At 22.0% G+C, this 27,441-nt stretch overlaps 9 protein-coding genes across 9 annotated transcripts; 3 read left to right on the top strand and 6 right to left on the bottom strand. All coding sequences in view use genetic code 6, as the record gives it.

Moving 5' to 3' along the window:
- Window positions 1-142: 142 nt before the first annotated feature.
- Window positions 143-5,915, bottom strand: TTHERM_00640050 (hypothetical protein; the record flags this gene model as incomplete). The annotated part of the gene is made up of 14 exons (XM_001015322.2): window positions 143-259; window positions 367-762; window positions 829-1,055; window positions 1,119-1,330; window positions 1,388-1,797; window positions 1,854-2,007; window positions 2,152-2,587; window positions 2,637-2,948; window positions 3,012-3,504; window positions 3,554-3,997; window positions 4,106-4,621; window positions 5,144-5,268; window positions 5,326-5,431; window positions 5,490-5,915. 14 exons carry the CDS (start codon window positions 5,913-5,915, stop codon window positions 143-145), a joined length of 4,374 nt encoding a protein of 1,457 aa, XP_001015322.2.
- Window positions 5,916-7,313: 1,398 nt separating this feature from the next.
- Window positions 7,314-8,732, top strand: TTHERM_00640040 (DNA photolyase FAD-binding domain protein; the record flags this gene model as incomplete). The annotated part of the gene is made up of 1 exon (XM_001015321.1): window positions 7,314-8,732. The coding sequence occupies one exon, from the start codon at window positions 7,314-7,316 to the stop codon at window positions 8,730-8,732; it is 1,419 nt and encodes a 472-aa protein (XP_001015321.1).
- A 1,114-nt stretch (window positions 8,733-9,846) lies between these two features.
- On the top strand, window positions 9,847-10,356 carry TTHERM_00640030 (OsmC family protein; the record flags this gene model as incomplete). Its single annotated transcript, XM_001015320.1, has 1 exon — window positions 9,847-10,356. One exon carries the CDS (start codon window positions 9,847-9,849, stop codon window positions 10,354-10,356), a length of 510 nt encoding a protein of 169 aa, XP_001015320.1.
- Window positions 10,357-10,948: 592 nt separating this feature from the next.
- TTHERM_00640020 (Ibr domain protein) lies at window positions 10,949-11,875 on the bottom strand (the record flags this gene model as incomplete). Its single annotated transcript, XM_001015319.3, has 1 exon — window positions 10,949-11,875. One exon carries the CDS (start codon window positions 11,873-11,875, stop codon window positions 10,949-10,951), a length of 927 nt encoding a protein of 308 aa, XP_001015319.1.
- A 1,481-nt stretch (window positions 11,876-13,356) lies between these two features.
- TTHERM_00640000 (hypothetical protein) lies at window positions 13,357-15,604 on the bottom strand (the record flags this gene model as incomplete). The annotated part of the gene is made up of 3 exons (XM_001015317.3): window positions 13,357-13,817; window positions 14,019-15,120; window positions 15,467-15,604. 3 exons carry the CDS (start codon window positions 15,602-15,604, stop codon window positions 13,357-13,359), a joined length of 1,701 nt encoding a protein of 566 aa, XP_001015317.3.
- A 688-nt stretch (window positions 15,605-16,292) lies between these two features.
- Window positions 16,293-18,801, bottom strand: TTHERM_000639981 (kinase domain protein, putative). The gene is made up of 16 exons (XM_012797487.1): window positions 18,630-18,801; window positions 18,518-18,585; window positions 18,408-18,466; window positions 18,267-18,356; window positions 18,124-18,210; window positions 17,989-18,081; window positions 17,878-17,946; window positions 17,746-17,829; window positions 17,615-17,704; window positions 17,198-17,287; window positions 17,055-17,144; window positions 16,907-16,996; window positions 16,762-16,851; window positions 16,626-16,715; window positions 16,469-16,558; window positions 16,293-16,410 (listed from the first exon to the last, which is right to left on the bottom strand). Exons 1-16 carry the CDS (start codon window positions 18,751-18,753, stop codon window positions 16,320-16,322), a joined length of 1,395 nt encoding a protein of 464 aa, XP_012652941.1. The 5' UTR covers window positions 18,754-18,801; the 3' UTR covers window positions 16,293-16,319.
- Window positions 18,802-20,100: 1,299 nt separating this feature from the next.
- TTHERM_00639980 (zinc finger protein) lies at window positions 20,101-21,147 on the bottom strand (the record flags this gene model as incomplete). Its single annotated transcript, XM_001015316.2, has 1 exon — window positions 20,101-21,147. The coding sequence occupies one exon, from the start codon at window positions 21,145-21,147 to the stop codon at window positions 20,101-20,103; it is 1,047 nt and encodes a 348-aa protein (XP_001015316.2).
- A 1,724-nt stretch (window positions 21,148-22,871) lies between these two features.
- Window positions 22,872-23,210, bottom strand: TTHERM_00639970 (hypothetical protein; the record flags this gene model as incomplete). Its single annotated transcript, XM_001015315.2, has 2 exons — window positions 22,872-23,020; window positions 23,105-23,210. The coding sequence occupies 2 exons, from the start codon at window positions 23,208-23,210 to the stop codon at window positions 22,872-22,874; spliced, it is 255 nt and encodes an 84-aa protein (XP_001015315.2).
- Window positions 23,211-25,036: 1,826 nt separating this feature from the next.
- On the top strand, window positions 25,037-25,186 carry TTHERM_00639960 (hypothetical protein; the record flags this gene model as incomplete). Its single annotated transcript, XM_001015314.1, has 1 exon — window positions 25,037-25,186. The coding sequence occupies one exon, from the start codon at window positions 25,037-25,039 to the stop codon at window positions 25,184-25,186; it is 150 nt and encodes a 49-aa protein (XP_001015314.1).
- Between the last annotated feature and the right edge of the window lie 2,255 nt (window positions 25,187-27,441).

The following is a 27,441-nucleotide window of genomic DNA, read 5'->3' as shown; positions in this document are numbered from 1 at the left end:
TCAATCTCTCATTTAAATAATTTAAATAAATAAATACATTTTTTTAAATTTCATTTATCTAAAATTTTTTATTGTACTATGTTCAATCATATTTGTATTATTACTTGTTTTATTATTGCTATTTTTATTATTATTATCATCGTCATTATTGTTATTATTGTTGTGTGTCACTTTAATCGTTTTTATTTTCTTCTTCTTTGTTTTCTCCTTATGGGTCATTCTTTTTTTTGTCTTAAGCACTCAAGAGAATTTAGAGATTCTATTAATTTATTTAAAAAAAAAACATAAATTAGATCAATTAAATGTAAGAAGATTTTAAAAATTTTAATTTATTATTTGTAGATAATTAATTAATGAATTAATTACCTTTTTCTTTCTTTTTTCTTCTTTTAGTCTCTCTTGCTCTTTATATTTTTCTTACTCTTCTCTTTCTTTTTGCTATTACAACTTTAGTTCCTAAAGGTCTTTTTCAATTTTTTGCTTCTGCTTTTTCATAAACTCATCAACTTCTTTTTTCTTTTGCTATTCTAATTCTTTCTTTTAATCTATGATATGCTACTCTTTTTATTTTTTTTCTTCTTCTAGTTTTATTTAATGTTCTCTCACCTTTTACTTTTTCAACTCTTGCTCTTTCAAAAATTTTTCTCTTTTCTTTCTTTCAGCCTCCTCTTGCTCTAACCTTTTTTATTTTTCTTCTTCTTTTTACTTTAATTCTTACTCCTTCTTTAGTTCCTTTATCTTCTCTAACTCTTCTTTTAATTCCTTTTGTAGATAGATAGTACATTATCAATTTATTGAAAGTTAATTGAAACTTTTTATTAAATTTACTTATTATCTTTGCTTAATCCGTACATCTTTTGATTTTTTTTACTTCAGCTCATTTTCTTACTATTCAATTTTACTTTAAAGTACTTTATTCATGATTTATTTCTATGGACTTCTTGTCCTTCCTCTTTCTTATGCGTTCGCGTTCTGCTAAGACTTAAATTAAGGGATAGGAGGAGGAGGCGCTGCTTGCTCTGACTAATTGATATCTCCAAAGCTCCTCAAATTATCTATAAATTAATAAATAAATAAAATGAAAAACATCATTTTTAAACAAAAATTAACTAACATACTTAATCTTCCTATTTAACCAGTCTTCATATTTTTTTTAACTTGCTTTTCCTCTGGTTCTTGGTTATTAATTAGAGGTTATCTTTATGGCTATTCTTGATTTTCTTTGCTTTAAACACTTGCAGCCTTACGAGGTAATCCTGCTTAAGAAGGTGGCTTAGGTTTTACTTTGTCTACAAGAGTTATTTTAGTTATTGGTTCAATTATATTTACTCTAGATAAATAATGAAAGAAATATTAAATTTATGAAATTATTTTCTTAATTAATTACTTAAATAACTTGTTAAATAAATCATTTATTATTTAATATCCATAGAGGTAACCCTGAGGAATACCTATTTACGCTTTTTTGTTTAGACTATAATTTAGCTGCATATCCTTATCTACTATTTTCTTATAATTTTCAGGGATAGGATAATCGCGATTAATAAGCAAAGCATTATTAATTTTATTAATCTCTTACTACTCGTGTAGAGGAACGTTAAAAAACTCTGGGTTAGAATAAATCTAGGAATTCTCACCTCTTTTTTTAGTTGCAGCTGCAATATGTTTAAATAACTACTCAAATATTTAACCAGCATGGCAGCCTCTCATATCCTTTGGTGGTCTGCTGTAAATTAGCAAAGCAAATTACACCAAATATTTACTGAAATCATCTAAATCAAGAGGACTAGTATCTCCCTTTTTATAAATAATTAAAAAAATCAAGTTGATTCCTCAATATAAGTCTTGCTTACTTTTTCAACAGTCTTGGCATTTATCAGTTTTATCAACTAAACAAGTTCTTCCTTTGTACACAAATCAAGTAAGTCGTTTTCTTTTATCATTTTGCCAATATCTTGAATAGAAATCAAATCAATTTTTTCTCTCATTTAAGCAAAGAAGTCTCCTCTATCAATTTTAAATTAATTAATTAAATAAATAAATGGCTTAAACATACATTTGTTGAATTGAATTAATTAGAAGAAAATATAAATTAATTTTTTTTATTTTTCAAATGCTAAATATTTAAATGAAAAAATAGACTTTAATTACTTTTTAATTGTTGTTGTGCTGTTTTGGTATTTAGTGAAAAGAGCCTTTATAGATTTGTGATATTTTTTTAAGGCCATGCCTAATGTTTCTCTGTCTCTCTCTTCGAGCTCTTCAATATTAATAAGTTGTATTTATTCAATTTTGCTGATATCTTTAGGCAAAGTGTTCTAATCATAGATGAGTTTTAAGGGGATTTTAGAATCTCCTTCTTTGGCAACTCCTAACTTGGCATTTCTTTTATTTATTTCTTCTACAGCGGCTTTTATTTATTACTCTTTCTTTTATTTCTTAAGCTCTTCTTCTTATTACTTTCTTTTTTATTCTTCTTCTCTCCTCATTTTAATCTGCTCTATTTGCATGATAGCCTTTGAATTCAAATTTCTTTCCTATTCTGGCTTTTTTTGTTTCTCACTATTTTTTTACTTCAATCCTATTCCTATTTATTATCATTGAAGCACTTGATATTATTAAATTTAATAATTTACCATTTTTTTAATAAAACTCATCATCCATTTTAGATTACTTATCTCCTTCTTAATTGTTATCAAATATATTTTCTACCCATATATTTTCTTAGTTTTGTTTAGGCTTATCATCGTCATAATTTTCCCCTTTATAATATCTTTTTTGCTATTATTTAGAATCATTTTCTAATTATTATTCACTATACATCTAATTATATTAATCTATTCTAGCTTGTCTGTCTCTCTCTTCTTACTCTTAGATTTAGTTTTGCTCTTCAATTTCTTAAATAATTGCTTCAGGGTCTCCCAACAATCCTAAAAGCATCACAACTCCTTTAATAAATATATAAAAGAAGTTTGAATTAAAATATTTAAACCAATATGAGCTTTATTTACCTTTATTTTCTTGCTTAATTTGCTTGAGCTATAAATAAACATGTACTAATAAAGGCTTAAGTTAATCATTTAGATTTGAACACTATTATTCGATGATCCATTTTAATAATTAGATTATCAAACCTCTTTTTTAAGCATTTATAATTTCTGTTTCGTTAGCCTCGTTAAGAGCATCATATAAATTCTAACCATATTTATCATATTTTTATTTATTCCCTTTTTTATTTTTGCAACTGTTAAAAAACATAGCCAAAGCTATCTTTGTAAGTTTCACTAAATATTCTTAAAATGCTTCATCCTCAACAAAGCGAGCAATCATTTAGCTTATAGGATCAAAAATAGACTAAGAATATACTAAATCATTTAAGTATACTTTAGATAACAGATCAATTAGCTAGATGCACATTTTTAATTTTAATTTTGGATGAGTCGAACTAATTCTCAAAAATTCTATGTCACAAATATTCAAAATGTAAGATGAATTTTAGCTAACCTATAAAAAAATATATTAACAATAAAATTACATTAATGATATTAATTACCTAAATTTATCTTATTAAAGGCTCGAGCAATATTTCGGTTGGAATTGTGTTAAATTTTTTAAAAGCTCTTGAAAAATTTAAAAGAATAAATTATCTTAATTCAATATCAGCATGGTTTTCAATAAAAGAAAAAGTAAGTTTTTTATAAATTAGTGCTGCCAAAGGATTCCTATCTGTAGCAAGATAATCTAAAAGCTCAAATAACTTAGCAAACGAACCTATTTAAAGACAAAAATTTTTATCTCTACTTCCCTTTTTTAATAAATCTAAAATTTTTTCAGTTAGCTGAGGTGTTTCTTCAATGTATAGTGGATAGCTCTTCCAAATATTGACTAAAAGAGATAATGCACTTTCTCTATCATTAATTTAATTTTTCAGAGGATCATTTTCTGCCATTTTTAAGCAATTATCCACCCAATATTCAATGATCTTAGAATTCAATAACTTTATTATAAAATAAAAATTTGTTTTTTAATCAAACAGATATTAAAAACATTTAAACTTAAATATTAAAAATATTAAAATTTTAAAATTTTAAAATAAATGATTTACTTCTTCTTTGCTCATTTTTGTACTTGTTAATGATGAAAAAATTAGGTTGATGAAATCAATATACTCTTTGTTATTTTCAATTATTTTTCTTAGTTAAACAGTTAAAAAATCAGTTAAATTGTATCTGCTGATTTAAACCATAAAACTGACAATCGTGTCTTTTAAATTTTGATGTCTTCTTAGGCACATAACAGCACTATATAGACCACCCATTTATGAAGTGAACCAGTCATAAGCAGGAGCAAGAAGCTCTAAGTTGGCTAAATCAAAAGACATTTTACTAAAAATACGACAACTCCAAAGAGAAACTTCTTCATTTTTAGATAATAAACCTGGTTTAAGAGTATTCAAAATAATAGGAATATTAGCTTCTTCCACTTCAATAAATAAAAGCAATCTCTTCACATTCACATAGATATCTTACAAAAATTTTTCTACTGGATTAAAATCACTTTTCAAACCTTTGACTAAGACATGAGCAAAATATTTGTTTCCGTTGGATAAAAGAGTGGCTGCCTATTTTTATAAAATATTTATAACAAAATTTCCAAAATAATAAAAAATAAAACACACATTTTAAAACAAAAATGAAAATTTATTTTTAAAACAATGCTCTGAATTTTTTAATAGTTTAAATAAAAATCTAAAAAGTTTGTTTTTAAGAAATATCAATTTATTTATTTAAAAGACTTAAATTATTTTTTTGTAATTCCATTTTGCATTATTTATATTTGAAGCAATTCAATTTATGTTTTAGATTTCCATTGATACTTTGAATAAGCACAATAACTTAAACCAAAACACCTATAAAATGTTAAATTATTTACAAAAAACTTTTTTGATCCATTCAGACAAATCTACTATTTCAACTTTGTTTAATAAAATTTAATTGATCATTAAGATCGCTTTGTTAATTGTAGATAATTACAATTTATTATTTATCATTTATGCCTTCATTCTTAATTCATTAATTTAAAGTTGATAAAATAATTTCAGTCTAGGATATATAAAATTAAATGTAAATTATAATTCTCCTACCTACTTAGGTCTCAGCATGAAGTGTCTGGATATACCTATTAAGAAAAATTCTAATAATGACTATGTTTCTGATAGATTCTTTTAGACATCTAAATTGTTTAAATCAACGCCTGCTTCACCGTCCACTAGTTTTATTTTATAAAAAAAGCATTTATATCACTCATAACATCAATTTTTGTTACACTTTGCTTGCTTTAGCTCAATCTTCTGTTTTCTATTCTCTTCGTAGGGATTATATGATTAATTTGCAGATTTTAAACCTCTTTTCAAACTACTTCTTGGGTTGGACTAATTACATAGAAAAATATATTTATTAATAATATTCCTACTTTTTATTTGCTAATACTATCAAAGAATTTGCAGAGCTAGGAATAGAAATCTTCTCTAGCTGATTCATATCAAATTCATAAATATCCTTTAAAACTTCTGCCAACATTTGCGTATCACCTGCAACTATTAATGACTTAATATCTTAATCTAAAGTAATTCCCATTTTTTTCATTGCATCCGTCAATATATTCCAATTATATAATCGAGATGCAGCTGTATTTGAATCTTTTAACTTATCTAAACTCATATACCCTGTGTAATTATGGTTATTCTTATTTATCTTATCTAAAAGTTCTCCTATTTTTGAACCCACTTCGAATTGCTTCGTTGTATTTGAATCCAATTCATAAATTCCCTCCATATTTTACCCTTGTATTTTATCTGCTAAACTCAAGACTTTATGGCTGCTTAACCATTTAAATATTCGCTAATCTATTTACATTATTTTAAGCTAAACTTCTAATTTATTATATAAATTTAAAATGATTTCTATTCTGTATTTTGTAGTATTTATGTATTTTTTGTTTGTTTATATGTTAGCAAGATTTGCTACTATTAAAACTAGAAGATCTAAATTCGCAAAGTAAATTAAGATTTAGTTATACTTTTCTATTAAATTTTTTCAAATTAAAAATCAAATTATTAATTAACAAATAATAGACATTCAATCCTAAATCACTATTTTCAATAATATATATAATTCAATCTATTTAATTAATTACAAAAAATATTCATTCATTCTTTAATCATCAAATCAAACAAATATTTATTATTCAAAAAATATTTTTTAAAATGAATATTTAATTAATTTTTTAAAATCTATCTAAAGACAAGTCTTTCCCAAAAATAAACTTAATAACTTTAATAAATATAATAAATGATAAAAATTGATTAATTCAATAAAACCTAAAGATTTTGATTGAATTTAAAATTCAATTTTTACTAATACATTAATTAATTTATTTAAATTGTTGAGATAAATTTTCATATGATCTTTAAAATTTAATAGATGCAAGCAATTAAATTTAATTCCACCTTTCTCACATTTAAAAAAATTATTCTTCAATTTTAAATATTAAATGAATTGTAAATTTTATTTTGAGAAGCTAATAAAAAGTTGAAATATTTTATTGTGTAAATTAAATATTGAAAACTATTTTCTAAAATGATAAAAAGTTCAAATAAGCTTTGATATAAAGATAATATCATTTGTTAAATATCGAACACTTTCATTAATTAAATCTAATTTATATTAAGGCAATTTTCAGAAAATTTTTAAGAATCCAAAATAAAAAATTTGGGTTTTGATAAATAGTAATATACAATATTTACTTATTTTATAAATAAAATATATATAAAGCCTGGGTTGGTGTTAATTTATTTAATATATTGAAATCCTGGTATTTAAATTTGATAAAAACAATTTTTAGTAAATTAAAAATTTATTTTAAACTAATTTATTGCCTGATTCAAAATTAAAACTATAGGTGCAAAATAAATTATAAATTTTTGATTTTATAAATGAGTTTAATCATTTAAAAACGAAATATTAAATTTAAGAAAATAATTATCAACATATAATTTATTAAATATTCATTTAACGAAAATGAAATTTTATTCAAATATTTTTAATAAAATATGGATTTATAAGTAGAACATAAGAATACTTTAAATTTAAAGTAGTGAAGAATATTCGAGTAAATTTATTACTTTGGATTTATCAAGTTAATTGTATTATTTATAACAATTTTTTATTAAAATCTTTTGAAATAATCTTATGAGAAATAATTAAAATTTGTAAATTCTACTGAAAACAGCTTTTAGGCTACAAAGTTAAAAAATGGATATATTAAATAGCAAATAATTTAGTGAAAATCAAAAGAAACAAAAAGTGAATTTGTTTTGGTTTAGAAGAGATCTTAGATTATTTGACAACGTTGGGCTTTATCATGCTTTAAAGGAATCTATACCTGTCGTACCTCTGTTTATATTTGACAAAGACATTTTAAATGAGCTCGAAGATAAAAAGGATTGCAGAGTAGAATTCATTCATAATTATTTGAGTTAAATGTAAGATAACCTTAGAAAACATGGATCAACAATGGTTGTCAAACATTCTAATGCAGAAAGTGCTTTCAAGAGTCTTATGGAGGAATTTGATATCTCTTGTGTATTCACAAACAGAGACTATGAACCATACGCAAAAAAGAGAGATTAATAGATTAAAGAGATACTAAACAGTAAAGGAATAGGATTCAAAGATTTTAAGGACTAGGTTATTTTTGAAGCTAAAGAAGTACATCAAGACGATGGAAGTGCATTTAAGGTCTATACTCCTTTCAGTAAAAAATGGATCTCTTTACTTAGTGAACCTGATTATTAGAGTTACAAATCAGAGTCACTCATGAATAATTACTGGAAAAGCTAAGTAGAAGTTCCTTTTCCTACTTTAGAATAGATAGGGTTTTAAAAAACAGGAATAGAGTTTCCACCAAGCTAGTTAGATGAAGAATTGGTTAAAAATTATGATAAGACAAGAGATTACCCTCACATTAAAACATCTTTGATGAGTGTTCATTTGAGATTTGGCACTGTTTCTATCAGAGAGCTTGTTAGGAAAGCCGTTCTCCTTAATTAGAAATATCTTGATGAGCTCTGCTGGAGAGAGTTCTTTATGATGATGATAGATTAGTTTCCTCTATTTGCTACAGAAAATTTCAAAAAGGCTTATAATAAAGTAGAATGGAGAAACAACCCAGAGGAGTTTAAGGCATGGTGCGAAGGCAAAACTGGTTACCCTTTATTAGATGCAGGAATGAGGTAACTAAATAAAACAGGTTACTTACCTAATAAGCTTAGAATGATTGCTGCAAGCTTCTTAACTAAAAATTTACTTATCGATTGGAGATGGGGCGAGAGGTACTTTGCCTAAAAGTTAATAGATTACGACCTAGCAGCTAATGTAGGAGGATGGCAGTGGGTAAATGGTTCAGGAACAGACTAAGCCCCATACATTAGAGTATTAGATCCTGTAATGCAACAAAAAAAGTATGATCCTGATTTCAAATACGTTAAAACTTGGGTTGAAGATTTTAATGAAGATACCTACCCAAAAAGAATTGTTAACTATGAAGAGTCAAGACAAAGAGCCCTAGATGCTTTCTCAATAGTTTTCAAAAAAAATTAAATTAAGCAGCATTAGCAATAAATAAAGGAAAAAAAAGCAAATTATTAGCACTATTATAAAAATAAAAAATGAAATTATATTTTAAATATTTAAGTTAATTTAATTCAAAATCTAATTGCTAAGTTATTTTTAATTTACAAGTATTTATGCCTTCTTTTGTATATTTTAGTGAAGCAAGATAATTTATTCATTACTTTTAAATTTTAACCTTTTTTTCCAAATTACTTCTATGAAAAGTAAAATTGGAAATAAACTTGATAGGAATTTTTTTCAAAATTAAAATAAATTACAAAATCAGAAATTAAAAATTAACTTTTCTGGAAATCTTAATTGACGTCAAAAAGAAAAAAAAATTGTTTAAATTAATTAATCTAGAATTCATCTAATAAAAATTCAAATAGATTGAAATAAATAGAGAAATAGAATAGAATGAGCGAAATTTTACATATTTGCTTAAAAGTATTTACTAAGTTTTCATGCTAAATCAGATATTTTTATGCTATTTATTTACTTTGAGCAAAATAATTTTAATGAGATAATTAATATGAACAGGTATATGCATCTTTAGAAATATCATCTATTTATAGCATTTATTATTGTTTACTTTGACACATTTAATATCATTTGATTTTACTAATTAATGCGTCAAGAAAATTAGTCTAGAAAAAGATAAAATTTTATTTGAAAAACAAAATAATCATCTAAATTTACTTGATTTACTTGGAGATAATTTACAAGATGGTAACGGAAATCTGGCAAGAAATATTTAATAAAATTAAATTTATTACTCTAAGACGATTAGAGGAATTTTCCTTAACATTTATTTAAAGAAATCACCAACATTTAAATAGTCCATGTGCTTTATTTATTTATTTTATTAGATTTTAATAAAATTGTGTCAGAAACAATCCAGAAAACTATTTATACATCATTGAGATTATAATTGCTGAGAATAATGATAAATATCGAATATTTTAACATAATTCTACTGTTTTAAATTGAGATAATAAATTTCTATACATGAATAATATGATTAAATAATTGATTAAATTAATAGTAGCTAATTACTGATTACAAATAAAATTATCTTTAAAAAGTGTTAAATCTTTAGTTTGTTTTTATAAACAATTAATAAATAAATACTTAAATTAAAATAAAAGCAAATATCAAAAAAAAAATAACAAAAATGAAATTGTTCTAAAAAGCTATTAATCTATCAAATAAATTACACACATAAAACATATTTAAATTTGGTACTGGTACAGGTTTCACTAAATAATACTCATTAACTGCTACTGGTACTGGTTGGAATGCTAATATCACTGATAATGGGAATTACAAAATATAAACTGATCCAAAGGTTAACTAACCTTTATATTTGTTCTTATCCTCTTTGATTGCTTGTGAATAAGCCACAGGTAACTTCATAGCTAAACAAATGGGTATTACAATAAAAAACGTTCACTTTGACATAAAGGGAGAAAGAGATGAAAGAGGGTTTGGTCATCTCCCAATCACTGAAGAACCACCTGTCACATCTGCTTTCCAAAAAATTTATGGAACTGCAATTGTAGAAACTGAAGCCTCAGAAGAGCAGATCAAGCAATTAAGCGAAATCCTCAAAATAAGATGCCCTGTAGCAAGAATGGTAGTTTAATCAGGTTGTCAATTAGATATTCAATGGAAGAAGAAGTGATCTAATTTAAAAAGAATCAGATATAAAAAGAAAAATAAATATTTTTTTTAAGTAGATTTTGTTGTTTATAAAAATAAATTTATTGTATTATTTTTATGTCATTTTAATATGTTTTGTTTAAAATTATATTAATTTATCCATTCATTTCAATATCTTTGTTGTATCAAATTAAATGAATTATTTTCGAATTAAAATTTAATACTATTTTAATCTTAACTATGCAAAAAGAAGTTTATTCATTCTAAAAAAGTATCATTTTTGTAGTTTGTTTGTTAAAATTCTACTTTAATAATAATTAAGTAGTTAATTGATATAAATGCTACTCCATTTAAACAAATCTTTATTGTTTCAACTCAATATTGAGAAATATACATTTTTTATTTTGTGAGAGATATTATTGATAATTTACAAGTAAAATTTAATAATGAATTATTAAACGAAAATCAATTTAATTAGTTATTTATTTAAAATTTATTCGGATAAATTTTTTCAAGAAATAATTTTTAAGAATATAATTTTCAAATATAAATCTTACAAAACCATTTAAATCTTTTTATATTAAAATAATATTGTGAACATTTTATTTTATCTTTCATTATACTGGAATAGGCTTTCTTTTTATTGAGGTAATTAGATTCAATGACTTTTCAAAGAGAGAAATAGACTGTGTTTAGAAATAAAAGAAAGCTAATTTGATAGATAAAGGTGTTAAATAAATTGGCTCAGCAAAATCTGATATTAATTATTTTGATATCTTAGAAATAAATTATATTATTTCAACAAAAGGAAATATAAAGCAAGAAGCTAATCTTGCTAAATTAAAAATGAAGCAGAAAAGTGTGAAAGGATGCTGATACTTGAGCTTACAATACCAGCAAAACCCTTTTCCGCAATTTTTGCATGTCATATTGTTGCATCCTCCATTTTTTATTATGTAAATATTGCAATGAGGACATGTTTTTGCAAAGATTGCTTTATATAATTTAGATTTAAGTTCTTTGAAGCTAAACAACAAGGAGAATTTTTAAAAAACAGTTTATCCTTTATCAGCTATCCACTTTAAATCACAGGAAGGACAATCAAATTAGTCTTAGCAATTTTAGTTGTCCACCCATCCAACGTTTTGGCATTTCTTTGAAGCGCATTTTATGAATAGATCGCTTTTTTTAATAAACAGTTCAGAAATTTAAATCATCGTTTTTTTAAATTTATCTTGATTCTGTAATATTTTTTCTTATGAGAAAGACCGTTTGCATCTAGGACAATATAAATTAGGCTGATTACTGTTGTCTTACAGGTTTTCTATTTATGTTTTGATTTATTAGGCAAACCAAGAATCCAAACAAGAGTAGCATATGTTACAAAAAAGGCAAAACTTGTTTTATTTATCAGTTGTTTAGTAGCAAACCAAACATGAAAAACTTTTGCTTGTTAAATTTACAGCTAAATCTTTAGCTTTTTATAATAAGAATTTGTAAATGTAGTAAACAATTAAAATAATTGCTTTTATAAATCTCATTTTAATATCCTATTAAAATTTTTGAATTAGTATTATTTATAAAAAATGTTGATTTATTAGCTGCTTAAACTGTAAAAACTGCTAATTAATTGATCATAATAAATTCATTTGCATACCGTTTCTAAATACGTCACCAAATAGTTGGTATGAGTTTTCAATTAAAATAGATAATTAATTAAATCATAGAAAGATTTCTAATTTTTAGCTTTAAATTTCTGATTATAAAACTTTAAAAATTAACATTTCAATATATTATTCTTCTTCTACTAAAATTTTCATTTTCCATGAAATTTTCATCAACTCATTTTAATATCTTTGCAGAAGAGAACCAAAAAAACAAAGAATACATTGAATGTTTAACTTTAAAAATATTAGTTTCTAAAATAAAAATATTAACCTTCAATATTAATATTAGTTTAATTAAATCAATTAAAAAATATTTTCATCTTGATTGTTTATAAAATTTCATTTATGTATTAGAAATTTGAATTTTATATTAGCTAAATCTTTTTATCAAAAATAATTTGAAAAAAAGTTTTATCTTTCTTAATTACTATTTGATAAACAATATTAATTTTATTTTTTATTTAAATCTAATCCAATAAATATTTAATTTAAAAAAATTATTTTACAAAGAAACAGAGAATTTACAATCTGAGTATTTATTTTGAAGCCAAAAAGTTCAAAATTGATAACTATCATACAAAATTTTTCTCCTCCAAGTATTTCATTTTGAGGATTATATTTTATATCATTTTTAAAAACTTGTTAACAAATTGGCATAATTAGATCATTAATTCGTAGTAACATATGATGATAATTAATTTTACAGAGAAGTATTTGAAACATAATTTATCAATGTGTCAGTAGTGAGTGACATAATTGGATAAAACAGTTTTTAGATCAGGAATTTATTCAGATGTTATTTGAATTTGATATGAGTTGATAAATTGAATAAAATTTAATTTGTAAATATTATCAAAACAAAAAAATATCTTTTGTTTGCTTGAATATTTTCATTTGAAATATCTTTCAGAAAATTTCATTAAACGCTGTAAGTAGAAAAGCATTAATTGAACATATTTTAAGAAAGATTTAAATGGAGAAACAGTCAGAGTTTGTCTGAGAATTCGGTTGGGAGAGATTTGTCTGAAATTATTCAAAAAATTAAAATTTTGATAAAATTAAAAATGAAAATTATGAGAAATTTTATCTTGTATAATTTTAGTGTGAAAGATTAAATTAAAAATTTTGATTATTTTATAAATATTAATATTTTTATCCTAAAAATGTTCATGAATCAAATTAAAATATAATTCAAAAAAAAAACTAACTTTTTAAAGATTAAATTAAAATATTTCTTTTAAATAGGACTTTGAATTAAAATAAAATTTAAGAAGAAAAGATTAAAATAAATATTGTAAAATAAAATACAAACATAAATGACATATAAAAAATTAAATTTTTTATTATTATTTATTTCATGCAATAATATTAAAGAATTTCGATTAAGAAATCGATTTCATTGATATGTTTTCGTTGATCATCTTTGCAACCATAAAAGATCTAAATCCTAAAATTGAGTATTTTTTCTTATACTCTTCTACGATTAATAGCTAGTTACTAAAAGGCTTTCCTTTTAGTTATTAAGCCTTCTCGAAATAGACATTATGCTCATTCTTGAGCTAATTTATGCTTTTTCTTTCTTTTAGTTTTGGAATGCCAAACTTTGTCTTATAAAACCTTTTATCTTGTGCCATTTTATTGAGGATTTCCTAAAAGTCAATTATAAATTCGAGAACCTAGTCATTAGCAACATTTTCATTTTTTATCTTATTTAGCTATTACTTTATATAAAGACTTTTGTCTTAAGGAATTACTTCCTTTTATTCTAGACATTCAGTCATTAGATTTGGAGGTTATCCTTAATGCTGAGTAATGCCTCTCTCTTAGTTAATTTTTTTCTATACTGGTTAAAGCTACTCTGCTTATTCTACATTTAATTTTTTATGTTCAACATTGTCATTTTTCATCTTATTTAGCTATTACTTTATATAAAGACCTTTGTCTTCAGGAATTACTTCCTTTTATTCTAGACATTCAGTCATTAGATTTGGAGGTTATCCTTAATGCTGAGTAATGCCTTTCTCGTAGTTAACTTTTTTCTATACTGGTTAAAGCTACTCTGCTTATTCTACATTTAATTTTTTATTCTTATCAAGGTAATCAATGATCAGCGATTCGCTTTCAATATGATCTTAGGGAATTTAGCTGAATTTTTCTCCTGCTTTTAGGTCAAGCATATTATTACTTAGTTCTATTTGTCTATCTGAAGATAAAAATTAAATATCTTTGAGTCTATTCTAATTTTTATCACAAGAAATTTCATCATCTTTGACTCCAAACATAAGAGGCTTAATGTTGGTAGGAGTATTTTCTCCCTTTTACTCAACAATGTTACTTTTTTCACTTACTTTCCTCTTTGTTACTATCTGTTTGTACATATTTTTTAAGGCTTAGAGCACCTAAGAAGTCTAATCTTAATTATTTTCATCCGATTTTATCTAGATATTAATGCTCTTGTAATAAAGCACAAATCTTTCATATTAGTGTAATGAAGTAAATCTTAGTTTTAACTACTTATTCTTCTTTATGTAGTTAACTTAGACACTTTTCATGTCAATTTAGTGAGTTTAGCAAAAGGCATTAATATCCAAGCCTACTTAGGGATCTATATCCTGTAAAAATATCAAAAAAGCAGCATCAGGTTATTTCATAAAGCTCTTAAAGACTTTGGATTAGTATTCACTTTCAAAAACAGGTTCTATACCATGAGTTTTGTGCAAAATTCGTAGCACCAATACAATTTCATCATTTAGTTGCATATTTATCACTTAATTTACATAGTCGATCTACTCGTCTGTAAGCGCAATTCTAGTCTTCCTTTGTTCGTAATTAGTTTTAGCATTGTATTATTTTAAGTAATATTCTTACTCTTCCTTAGGTAAAGAATTTAAATCAAATTAAGTGCTTCCCCATGATGCAACAGCGTAGAGCTTACCATTTTCTTCTATTAAATAATCGATTTCGTAGGGATAGAGCTTTGTAAATTCCCTAGCTTCATTTATCTTCATTTTCTGTATTACTTATCCATTAAGTTTTTTCAACTGCACTGAAATCTACTGTTCAAGTTCCAATCCAATGTTTATACTGTTCTTAGGATCTTTCATAGAATTAAATAAATCCTAATTTTTTTATTTTTATTAAAATAAAAGTTAATAAGAGTGATTTAGCACTTCTTCAATTAAAAAAAATTTTTAATCTTATTGTTGAGAATTCGTAATTATTGTTAATAACTAGACTAGACAAATTAGCAAACTACTTCAGAGAAAGAATTACTTAAAATTTTAGGACGTAGTGCCTAAGGTATTTTAAGCTAGAAATTAATATCTATCAGAGGTAGTTCCCTAATAGGTTATTATTTCTCTTTACTTGTCATTCAATTTTGGTTAATTTTGTTGGTAAATAGCTGAAGAAATATTTTAATTACAATCTACTTAAGTAGATTTGAAAAGTAATTTTAATAAATACTTAATTTAGATCTTCTTGGAGCGAAACAGGCATTAGCTCATCCATTTCATTTTTTTAAATTAGCTTCCTAGGTTAGGATATTAAATCAAGAGATTAGATTTGTTTTCTTTTATTATTTTTCTAAGGAATATTACTCATAACAATTTCAAGCAAAATTACTTATTTATTTATTTTAATTTTAGTTAGTTCTATTCAATATAATTCTATAATATCAATCTTATTACAATAAATTTAATATTTTTTAATAAGTAATCAAGAAATTTATATTTATAATAATCTATTAATAATAATATTTATTAAATCTAATATTAAGCAATTTGTTTAAGAAGCAATCTTAAAGGAATTACCAATATCTATTTATATTATCTAAGCAATTTATTTATATCAAGCAAAATAAATATTAAGAAATTATCAATATTCTATGTATTATCTTAGCTTATAATTTATTTATTTTACAATTATCTTTTTATTATTTTTTATCAATCTTTTCTTTAATTAATTATTGTAAATTTTTTATAAATCAATTGCTTCTTAAATTAAATATTTTTTCCTTGATTGTATATTGGTTGTTAAAAAACTCTTAAAAATTTTTTAAAAAGTTTTTTAAAATGTTGTAAAATGTAGCCCTCTAAGTGAAAAGCTTGGAGGGGAAAATTTTGGCATGATAGATCTCGATCTCGATTTCGATTTTGAACCTATTGGCTTTAAAATACTCCAATTATAAATTATCTAGAAATTAACTTAAAAAAAGAATTGAAAATATTAGAAATTTTAAAACAAATTCATTTGAATAATAAAAAATACAATAAATTAATTTTAAACTTATATTGATGTTTAATATCAAAATCAATTTTCATATATAAAAAGCAACAAGTCTTTTAGTTTTAAATAATTAAGATAAAACTTTTCTTCTAAAATTGTGGTTTTCTTAATATTCTTCATCTCTTTTTTTAATTTATAAATGAAATAAAAAGTTAAATTATAAATTAAAAAATTAAATACTGTGTAACAATAACGATATAAGTTAGAGTTTAACTTTTACTAAGGTTTTTCACCATAAGCAAAATATCTTAGTTTTAAATTCTGTTTAGACTTAGTTATAAAAGTAGAATTAATTAAGACTTAATTTAAATTGCTTATTAATTATTTTTAATATTACGAAATATTTAGTTGCAAAATTTTCAATGTCGGAAATAGGCTCAAGTATTTGCCAATTTTTAAGCATCCCTTTTATTCTATGTTATTTCCCCTAATAAAGATAATGGCTTTTATACATAAATTTAATATAAATTTACCTAAGATCTAAATTAAGACTTGTTAATTTTTTGCAAAATGCTAAGAGTTTTGCTATTCTTTTTGATTCTTAACAATTTAAGTTTAAAAATCTTTTTAATAAAAAAATCTAATTAAATTGTTTGTTACCCTATTTAAAAACCTTACTAAAAACTTAAATGCAATGAACTCAATTTTTCACAACTTTGAAGATTTTTAGCTAAATAAAATGCTTAATTTTAAGTTATTTAGTTAGCCCTTTAAATTAAAAAGTATATAAGTACAATAAAAAATTATAAAATACTTTTAAAAATACATGACTATGACTTATAAAGACTCAAGAGTTTTGCAATTCTAAAAACTGTTTCCAAGGTGATTAGCAGATTATTGATCAATATTTATTATGCTAATTTATTATTTTGTTTAGAATGTATATTGTTTATAAAATATTTTTGATACTATAGAAATAGGCTTAGTTAAGTAATAATATTTGTTGAAGATAAAATATCTCCTAGCCTCACGAAGTCTTCATTAAACATGAAAGGATTGCTTTTATTTTATTAAATAAATTTAATATCATTTATCAATTTCATTTGTTTAAATTTATTTTATCAAATACAGAAATCAAGAAAATGTTTATTTTAATACAAAGATTGACTGAATTGCCCGCCTAGCTCAGTCGGTAGAGCGCAAGACTCTTAATCTTGTGGTCGTGGGTTCGAGCCCCACGGCGGGCTATCCGCTTTTTTAAATTATTAACTTTTTGACTTAATTTTTAATCAATTTATAAACAGTGATAGTTTTTAATGATTAGCATTAATATTTAAAAAAATTTAACTAGTTTAAATGAAATAATTTTATAATTTAATTAATTACTAAATATTCATTGTAAGTGTTGAAAGATTTTTGCATTTTAGTAAATGTTCACACACAAATGAAGAATTGTCTTCAGAGACCTAAGATTAACTAAAAATTAGTTAATTAATTGTAATTTATGTTTAATTTACTTAAAATATAGTCCTATTTATTTCAAGCTTTATAACTTTGATAAAGTTTCTGCTATAACTTCAAATAATTATTTATTTTATACTCTTTAGACAAAAAAAATGTTCTTAAAATAAATATTTTGTATAATTTACTTATTTTATCTATTCATAAAAGTGAAGCATTTTTAAAGCTCTTTAATTCCTACTTATTGATTATCTTTTCTTTAAAAATAAATGAAACTAAATATATCAAATAAAATTTACCTAATATTTAGTTTCATATTAACAATATTTGTAGGCTTATTAGTTTAATTTACATCTTATTTGTATGTCTTTTCATTCATAATATCTAATTATCTTTGATAAAATCAGTAATATATATTATAAAAATAACTTTACCTTATGTCTAAAATGATTGTGTTAACACATGAATATTTTAATTATTCTCCTATGACGAGTATGCTTTCTAAAAGGCAAGTTGTATTTCTTAATTTTTCAATTAATAATCTTAATTAGAATTTATAATAAAATTATATTTTAACCTAAAGTCTAAAGCCAATGTATGCAAATTTTTATATTATTAAATGAGAGTTGCCAAATCGATAGCATCTGCAATTTAAAACTTTTTTATCCTTAAGATTGAAAGTGTATTCAATTATTTAAATAACTAAATTTTTTTTTACTTTAAGACAAAAAATAAGGTTTAAGAAGAAAAGTCTAAGGTTTCTGCAGTTGAAATTATCTTCAAAAATAAATTAATTTATTCTTTGATTATCCTGTTATTATAAATTACTTCTTTAAAAGAGTTAAAGACTGCTTCTTTATTTCTACTCTAAGATTTATCATTTTTTTAACTAATTACTTTTTAATTTTAATTAATATTTTTTTAATGATAAATTGCTTACATATTAAGTCCTATTAACTAAAATTTTTCTTGATAGTTAAGATTTGCATGATAATTTTTATTTTTTTAAATAATTTGATGATGCCTATAATAAAATTAATTAAAACTTATTTTAATTTATACATTTTTAATTAATAGGTTTTTATTTTTAAAGTTTTTTTTTCTGCTTTTCTTGAAAACAAAAATTGTGATATTATTTATTTTTTTATTGATTTATTTAAAGAATTAATTGATATTAGAATTTATTGAAATCATAATTTTCATGTCAAGCAATATTTTTCAAAGTCAAATATATCAGCTTAACTATTTTTAATTTGATAATTTAAACAAGTTAATTATTTACTTTTTTATTAATTTATATTTTACTTTGATTTATTAATATACTCAATATGACTTTCAGTGCTGAAAATACTAAGAATATCCTAAAAATTTTATTTACTTTTTTAATTTAATGCTTCTCTACAACCTTCTAATTCTAATAATCTTAATCCAGAAATATTAATTTTTTATCAAGTCATATTTGAATCTTTAGTAATTTTTGACGTATTAATATATATGGCTAAATCTTAGGATTGTTTCCTACATTAACTTTTAAAAGTAAATAAATTTTATTTATAATTTAGATGTTTTTTATAATTAAATTAATTATTAATATGTAAAAATAACCTAAATATGTATTCATTTATAATAGCTTTCCTCCCAACACAAATTTTTCATAATAAAATTGTTAAAACAAAAATATTTCAAAAATTCTAATTAGAATGTTAATTTTAATTTATTTTTTAAATTAATTGATTTTTTTTATATAACCTCGATTCTTAAAAAAATGATTAAAATTAAATAACATTCCAAAATAATTTCTTCATTTTTAAATGAAAAATCTTATTAGATGTTAAATAAAATATATCAAATTAAATATATATATATTTTTTTAATTCTTTTAATTAATAAGTATTAATTAATATTTTATTCGAATCAATAATTTATGATTTTCTTCAAAAAAGTTCTACTTTCTTTATAAAAAAATACTATTAAAAATAAATCAGTTAGATTATAATGTAAAAAATTTATTTTACCATCATCTCATTTCATTTTTCAATAGGAAAAATCCCAAAATAATATAAAGAAATGAAACATCAGTAGCATTTAAAATACATAAATTATTTAATTGAATAAACAATAAAATATTAAAAAAGTATCATAAACTTATTATACCAAAATCTTTATAATTTCTCTGAAAAATAGAAATTTTTGAATTAAGTTATTAAAATCCTTCATCATTTTTGAATAATATTTTGACAAAATAGTATTTTTTAACTTTCCTTTTTAGAGAAAATGTAGAATATATAAAATAAATAAGATATAGAAATAATTAAATGTATTATTAGAATAATAAAGTATTTGCTTTGTTAATTAAAAATATTAATTTAATAATTTAGTCTGATTGTTTTTTACTTTAAGGATTTTACTTATCATTTTATTTAGAAAAGAAAAACAATCCCAGCTTAGAAACCAAACATAAGAAAATAAAAAACTTCAATCCATCTAGTAAAGTAATACCATAAAACCAAATCGAAAAATAAAAGAACTAATCCAGCTAATTTTTATCTTGACCCAAAAATAATAAAAAAGATGATAATAAGTGCTACTTAATAAACGCATCTAAAGAAAAAGTAAAATACGCTTAAGATCCCAAATTATAAGATTAAATAATTCAGACTAAAGCAACTTGCTAATGATGAAAATAAATAGTTATAGAAGTTGCATTTATATAAAATTAAATTTAGTGGTCCAAGCAATGTCAAAGCTTTAAAGAGACAAATTAAAGTGCAAATTAGATTAAAACTACTATGAATTGGTAATTTGCAATTCCAACAAAATGATTTCTTACATTTACCACATGTCATATGTTTACATCCTCCATTTTTTTAGATACATGTATTGCAGTATGGACAGTTTTTCGTGAATATGAATTTAAATAATCTAGATTTAAAATCTTTACTGAAAATTTAAAGAACCATTTTCGTCAAGCTTATTTTATTAGGATTTTACCACTAATAATTGCAAGCAGTACAGCTAAAATCTGATCTGCATTATTAATTAGCAACCCATCCTATATTCTTACAAGTTGAAGAAGGGCATACGATATAGGAATCATCTTTTTTAAGAGAAAAATGAGTGAGAGCATCAATCGAGTTACTAAATATTTTTTGAAATTTTTTTAAAAGTCCTATAGAAATATCTTTCATGCACGAAGGGCAAGATACCTTAACATTAGAAAGTTAAGATTAAGGATCACCAATTTAGTCTTTTATTTACTAACTGAACCACTAGTCTAAACAAGTAGAACACAGTTGACAATTTTAGCAACATACATTCTTATCAATGTACTCATTAAGGCATATTTAACAACTTTCAAATTTTTACTTTACTTATTGTTTTTCTTTATTTTAATTCTAAGAATCTTCACTTTCAGAGCCCTTAAAAATTTTTCTGAAAAAATTTTTAACTTTTTTCATTTTGCTTTAAAAAGAAATCTTTTTATAAATTCTAAGTAATAAATAATATTTAACAATTTAATTTATTATAAAACAAACTTTTGTAGCAAATCATAAATTTAAGTAAGTGTCAATTAGCTAGCCAGTTATTTATTTATTTATTTATTTATTTATTTATTTATTTATTTATTTATTTATTTATTTATTTATTAAAATAACTTTCTATACCTTTTATTTTTTACTCTATATCAATTATTAAATGTCTATATTAATTGGCAATATTCTTATTAATTCTAATTATTCTATTTTTAATACATTTCTTATATTTCTGATTAGGATTCATCTTTAAATAATCTTCTATATATGGAAATATTAATTTTTACATTTTTAATAAGTCATATTTTTACTCTTTATTAATTTTTTTGACATATTCGCAATAATAACAAAAATCACTGTCTGTCTAGCTATTTAAAAAATTAGAATTTATTGTAGAGTCAATTTTTTCTATTATAATTATGGCGTCTGTCTAAGCCATAATAAGTTAATAAATTAGGTTCATATTTACCAGATATTATTTTATTAAAACAATTAAGAATTCAAACAATCTTTAAAGTATTTAAAATATTAATTTATGAGATATAGTTCTACTAAATATTAACTTCTATCTCAAATAATTAAAGTAAAAATATTTATAAGAAAATTTATCAAAATTGAATTTTTTTTTATTATTAAAAATTTTAAATCGTCTACTTTTACTTTGCCATAATAAATTTAATTTGTTTATGCAAATTTGTTAATTTCTGTCTCAAACTATTCTTTTTTATTTACCAAAAACTGTTGATATAATTTTTAAAATATTAATTTGTTTAGACAAATTTTTTTAAAAGTATTTTTGCTAAACAAAATCATAACGATTTTTAAAAATTATTTCTTTGATGGAAAAAATTTTATTTTTATAATTTTCAAAAAAATTTTTCAAAATTTAATAAAAATAGGTTGATAAAAAAAATTAAAAAATAAAAAGTGTAAAATTAGCTTTAAATCATAAAAATTAAATGAAATATCACGATCTGTATGTACCTACACAGTTCGAGATATTTTATTACAGGATTAGCTATAATTACTTGTTAAATTAATTATTAATTATTTTATTAAAACAATTATTTTAATTTAAAGATTTTAGATTAATTTTTTATTATTTTAAATGCAAATTAATAATATGAATTCTAAAATAAAATTAAAGTAAATAAAAATAATGACACAAATAAGCTACTAATTTTGAGTTCATAGTTTATATCTTTTATTAGAAATTTCATTTTCTTTTATAAGAATATTCTTTTAAATCAACTAATCAATAAGTGTTTATTTTATAAGCTTAAACTATCATTTAATCATTCATCATTTTTTATAATTGTATATCACAATTAAAATTTATCCTAAAATCAAAATAATATAAAAAATTTCAGTCCATATTGTAAAGTTATACCATAGGATTAAGTCAGCAATAATAAAAATAATAATTCGTTTCTTCTTTCTTATGAAGAATTAATACAAGATATAAAATAGCCCTACTTGATACGTCATCCTAAAAGAAAAGAAAATCAAATTTAGATATCCAAACTAAAATAAAAAATTATAAAGATTTATAGAATTTGAAAGCAAGGAATATAAGCCATAATAAAAACTTAAATACCATAAAGTAATATTAAAAGGAATAAGAAACAAAACACTCTAGAATAAGCATATCATAAAACATATTATATCAAAATCCGTATGGGTTTAAGACTTACAATTCCAGCAAAAAGAGTGTTTGCATTGACTACAAGTTAGTTCTCTGCAACCTCCATATTTTTAAATCCTAGATTTACAGTTAGGACATGATTTTGTAAATAAACTTTTATAAAGTCTAGATTTAACATCTTAAGGGCAGAATTAATTTACAATCAAATTCATAAAGCTTATTTTATATGGATTTTACCATCTGTAATTGCAAACAGTACAATTAAAATATTTCCGACAGTTTTTATTATCTATCCATCCGATGTTTTTGCAGATAGGAGATGGACAAGATATATAAGATTCATCTCTTTTTAAGTAAAACTGTGTAAGACTATCTAAAGAATTACTGAAAATACTCTATTTCTTTTTGATTTCTGCAAGTCTAATATTTTTCATGCAAGAAGGACAAAAAATCTTCAAATTTATGAGCTCGCATTAAGGATTACCTATTTAATCATTTATTTGTTAGCTAAACCATTTATCTAAGCAGCCAAAGCAAATAAAGCACTTTACACAAAACGGGTTCTAATCTCTGTAAATTTCATAACACACTTCGCATGTTAATAGTTATTTATCTTATATTAATTTATCACTATCGCCTTCAAGAGTATTTAAAATTCCTCTCAAAATACTTTTTAAAGCATTCATTTTTCAATTAAAAAATAATATTTAAAGTATTTAATCTTTATAAAATAAAATATAAACCACATTTAAACAAAAACAACATATAAAGAATTTTAATAATACTTGAATAACTAAGGTGGGTTCAATTTAGATTATTGATAACATTAGCTAATTAGTGGTTACAATACGATTAATTAATATTTAGTAATTATTCAATATTTGACGCACCTTTTTTTAGTTTATTAACAAACAAACTCACATTCAATTTTAGTGACTCATCTATATATCAATTAATTAATCATATCTACTATACGTCAATATTTATAATTTAAATATCTATACTGGCTTTGGATAAAATTCTACTTCTTCCCCTAAGAGATAGTAAAATTCTAGAAAATTTATTTATTCTTTTACATTTTCTTTTGTTTCATAAGGTTCATCAAATTTAAATTTCTAATATTCATTTAGTCTATAAAATCCATTAATAATTAGATTTTATTTCTTTATTATTTTATCATTTAAAGTATTTTTTTTATTATTTAAAGCTAAATAAAATCACATTAAAAAATAATAATAATTATTCATTCATTCATTTCCAACAATAATTTTCTTTTTATTCAATATGAAAAATTTTTAATATCAGTAAGAAATATTGAATAATTTCATTATTATTTTAGCTTATAAATAATCTTCTTTAATAATTTAGCTTATAATTCTATCTAAATTAATCAATTTGAATTGAATAACAAATATAAATAGTTATAAAAAAATAAAAAAGATTTTAAGGAAAAAATTGTGGATAAAAATGTAAATTCAAACAACTAAAAAAAAAATTTCTTTGCTTTTACTTAAATAATTTATTTTTTGTTTGAGAATTTTCGCAAAGGTAAATAATTAATCAAAAAGTAGCACTCTTAAAAATAAATAAATAATTATTATAAAATAAAAGGACTTTTTAAACAATATTTAAACATGAAAATCATTAAATAATAATATCAAAAAATAATTTTAAGATAAACAATATTTATGGGATAATTAATAAATAATATGCTACTTCCATCCATCTGGTGAAGAAAAACCAAAGAATAATATCAACTACAGTTATTATTCTCCATATTACAGAAATATCACTTTCAAAAATATTCAGTGGAATCAAAATTGCTAGACCATTTTTGTAAATTAATCTGAAAAGAAAACTAAAAAGATAAATAGGTCCATTTTATTAAAAGAAGTTTAGAACTGTAAAGAATTCTTTAAGTTAATTGATAGCTGGATCATAAACTCCATAATAGTAGAGTAAATAATTAAAAGGAAGTAAAACTAAAAGGCAATTAAATAGGCAAATCATTAAGCAATATAAAGAAAATGTATAAAACTCTAATTATTTACATTTCCAACAGTACAATTTATCACAATTTACGCATTTTATTTTATAATAATCACCTAATTCATATATTCTATAGCACATTAAGAACATTTTTTAGTCAAAAAAATCTTAAAAAGCTTAATGAAAAGCTCTGAGTAGCTAAATTTATTAAGAGAGTTAGGTATATTTGAACCACAATCACATTTAATTTTACATTAATTGCAAGTTAATTTTTTGCAATCTTTACTTGCCCAACCAATTTTATTGCAATTAGAATAAGGATAAGTTTGAACGAACTGATCCATCCATTTATCTTAGAAATAATCAGAATTAAACCAAGATTAGCTTCTATTTAACTTCTTCTATTTCATGATGATCCTGTCAAATATATTAATTAAAATATTATTTTTTTTTTCAATTTATTTATTTTAGTTTTAATTAAAATATAGGTTTTTGATTTTTTTTATTATTCTTAAATAGCTACTTTTTGTTTGATATTTGTCTTTATTTAAACTTATTCATAATTTAAAAACAAAATTATTAATAAAAACTATTTTATTTTTAATTTTAATTAACATACTTTTAAATTTCTGATCAGATATTCACTAATTTAAATAAAAAGGAAATATTTAAATTAATTTATTCTAAAAAATTTAAATTTTTATCCAATTCAATCAGAATAAATTGACGAAACTCAATAAAATAAATTTAATATAAGATTAGAATCTAATTAAAGAAATTAATAAAATATTTTGAATTATTTATGTCTTTATAGAGGACAAATATATCTAAATAAATAGCATTACTCTTAGATGCTACTAACATATTTATAATTAAAAAAAAATAATTACAAATAAAACTCTTTTAATTCATTTAAATTAATATAATTTTAAAAATTTTATCAGTATTCACTCTTTAATGCTAATTTAAATAAAAAGAAAATATGTAAATTGATTTATTCTAAAATATTTAAATTTTAATCCAATTTAATCAGAATAAATTATTGATACCCAAGATAGTTTAATATTAGATTAAAATCTAATTAAAGAAATTAATAAATGTCTTTTTGAATTGCTAATATCCTTATAGAGGATAAATATATCTAAAATAAATAGATTCTATCTCTTTTTTGCTTATTGATAATTAAAAAAAACAATTATTAATAAAACTCTTTTATAATTAATTCACTTAAACTAATTTACTTCTAAAAATCTTCTCATGCATTTATTTACTCATTAATTTTAATTAAAATAAATGAAAATATTTAAATTAATTTATTCTAAAAAATTAAATCAGAATAAATTGTTGATGTTCAATATAGTTTAATATTAGATTAGAATCTAATTAAAAAAATTAATAAAGTGATATTGAATTATTTATATCTTTTTTTAGAGAGGACAAAGAAATCAAAAACAAATAGCATTAGTTTTTAGATAATTAAAAAAATGTCATATTGAAACATTTTATGGTAAAGTTTATTTATTCTACTTTATGCTCTAGAAAATAAAATACATGTATTATTTATATTCAATCTACATATAAAGATTAATATATTTAAGAATAATATAGTTATGCAATATATAAATATCGACTGCCTCTTTTAATAATAATATCTCTACATAAATTTTATGATTTTTATATTTATTTACCTGTTTATTCTGCTAATTGCATTTACAAATGAAATAACTTTGAATTATGTTCATAAAATAAAATAAAAAAGTTAATGAAATTTTATTATTGAAAACAATCAAACAAGTTAATTAGTTTATGACTAAAAAAATATGAAGGCTTTCAAAGAATGGTTAATAGTTGGTTAATTTATAATATATAAAAATTATATCAATAATTTATCAGAAGAGAGAATTCTATACTTAAATGATCTTTGCAACAAAGTTTGTGTCAAACATTTTATTTGCAAAATTTTCAGAATATATGAGGTCTTGAAAGTAGGCATAATAAAAGATGCTTAAAAATAGGCTCTCATTTCTATTTTTTAAGATGATCAAATGCTTGTAAAACTATTCTTCTCTTTAGTTTACTCTTGTTAAAACTGATAAACTCTAATTTTGAAGATTATTACTTTTAAATATGATAGTTCTTTACTATTCAAAGAATTCAAAATCTTAATCAACTATATCTAAATGTTCAGAATCGTATATTTCCTCTAGATCAACAAATTCAATATTTTAATCTTAAAGAATTTATATACAAGATTACAGAATTTTATAATCAATTTCAAACGTTTTTTAGTTTCCAGAAAAAAAAGAAAGAGATTTTTACATTAGATTAAAGTATATGATAAAGATGATCATATCTTAATCTTCTTAATTGTTTATTAATTTGCTTAAATTAGCTCTGAATTTTTATTCTAAAATATTCCTTAAATGTTAAATATTCTAACTTGTTTTATTTTTTTCAAATCTTTTTTATCTAGAATATTCAATTACACTTTATATTAAATAATTATTAATACTTTATATTTTCCTTTTATTTAATAAATTTTTTATTAAATCATAGTCGAAAATAAAGATTGATGATGGAATTAA

This window comes from Tetrahymena thermophila, assembly GCF_000189635.1.
Source record: "Tetrahymena thermophila SB210 genomic scaffold scf_8254653, whole genome shotgun sequence".
Lineage (NCBI taxonomy): Eukaryota > Ciliophora > Oligohymenophorea > Hymenostomatida > Tetrahymenidae > Tetrahymena > Tetrahymena thermophila.
The sequence above is the reverse complement of the archived record's forward strand: the minus strand, read 5'-3'. Positions and strand labels throughout refer to the sequence as shown.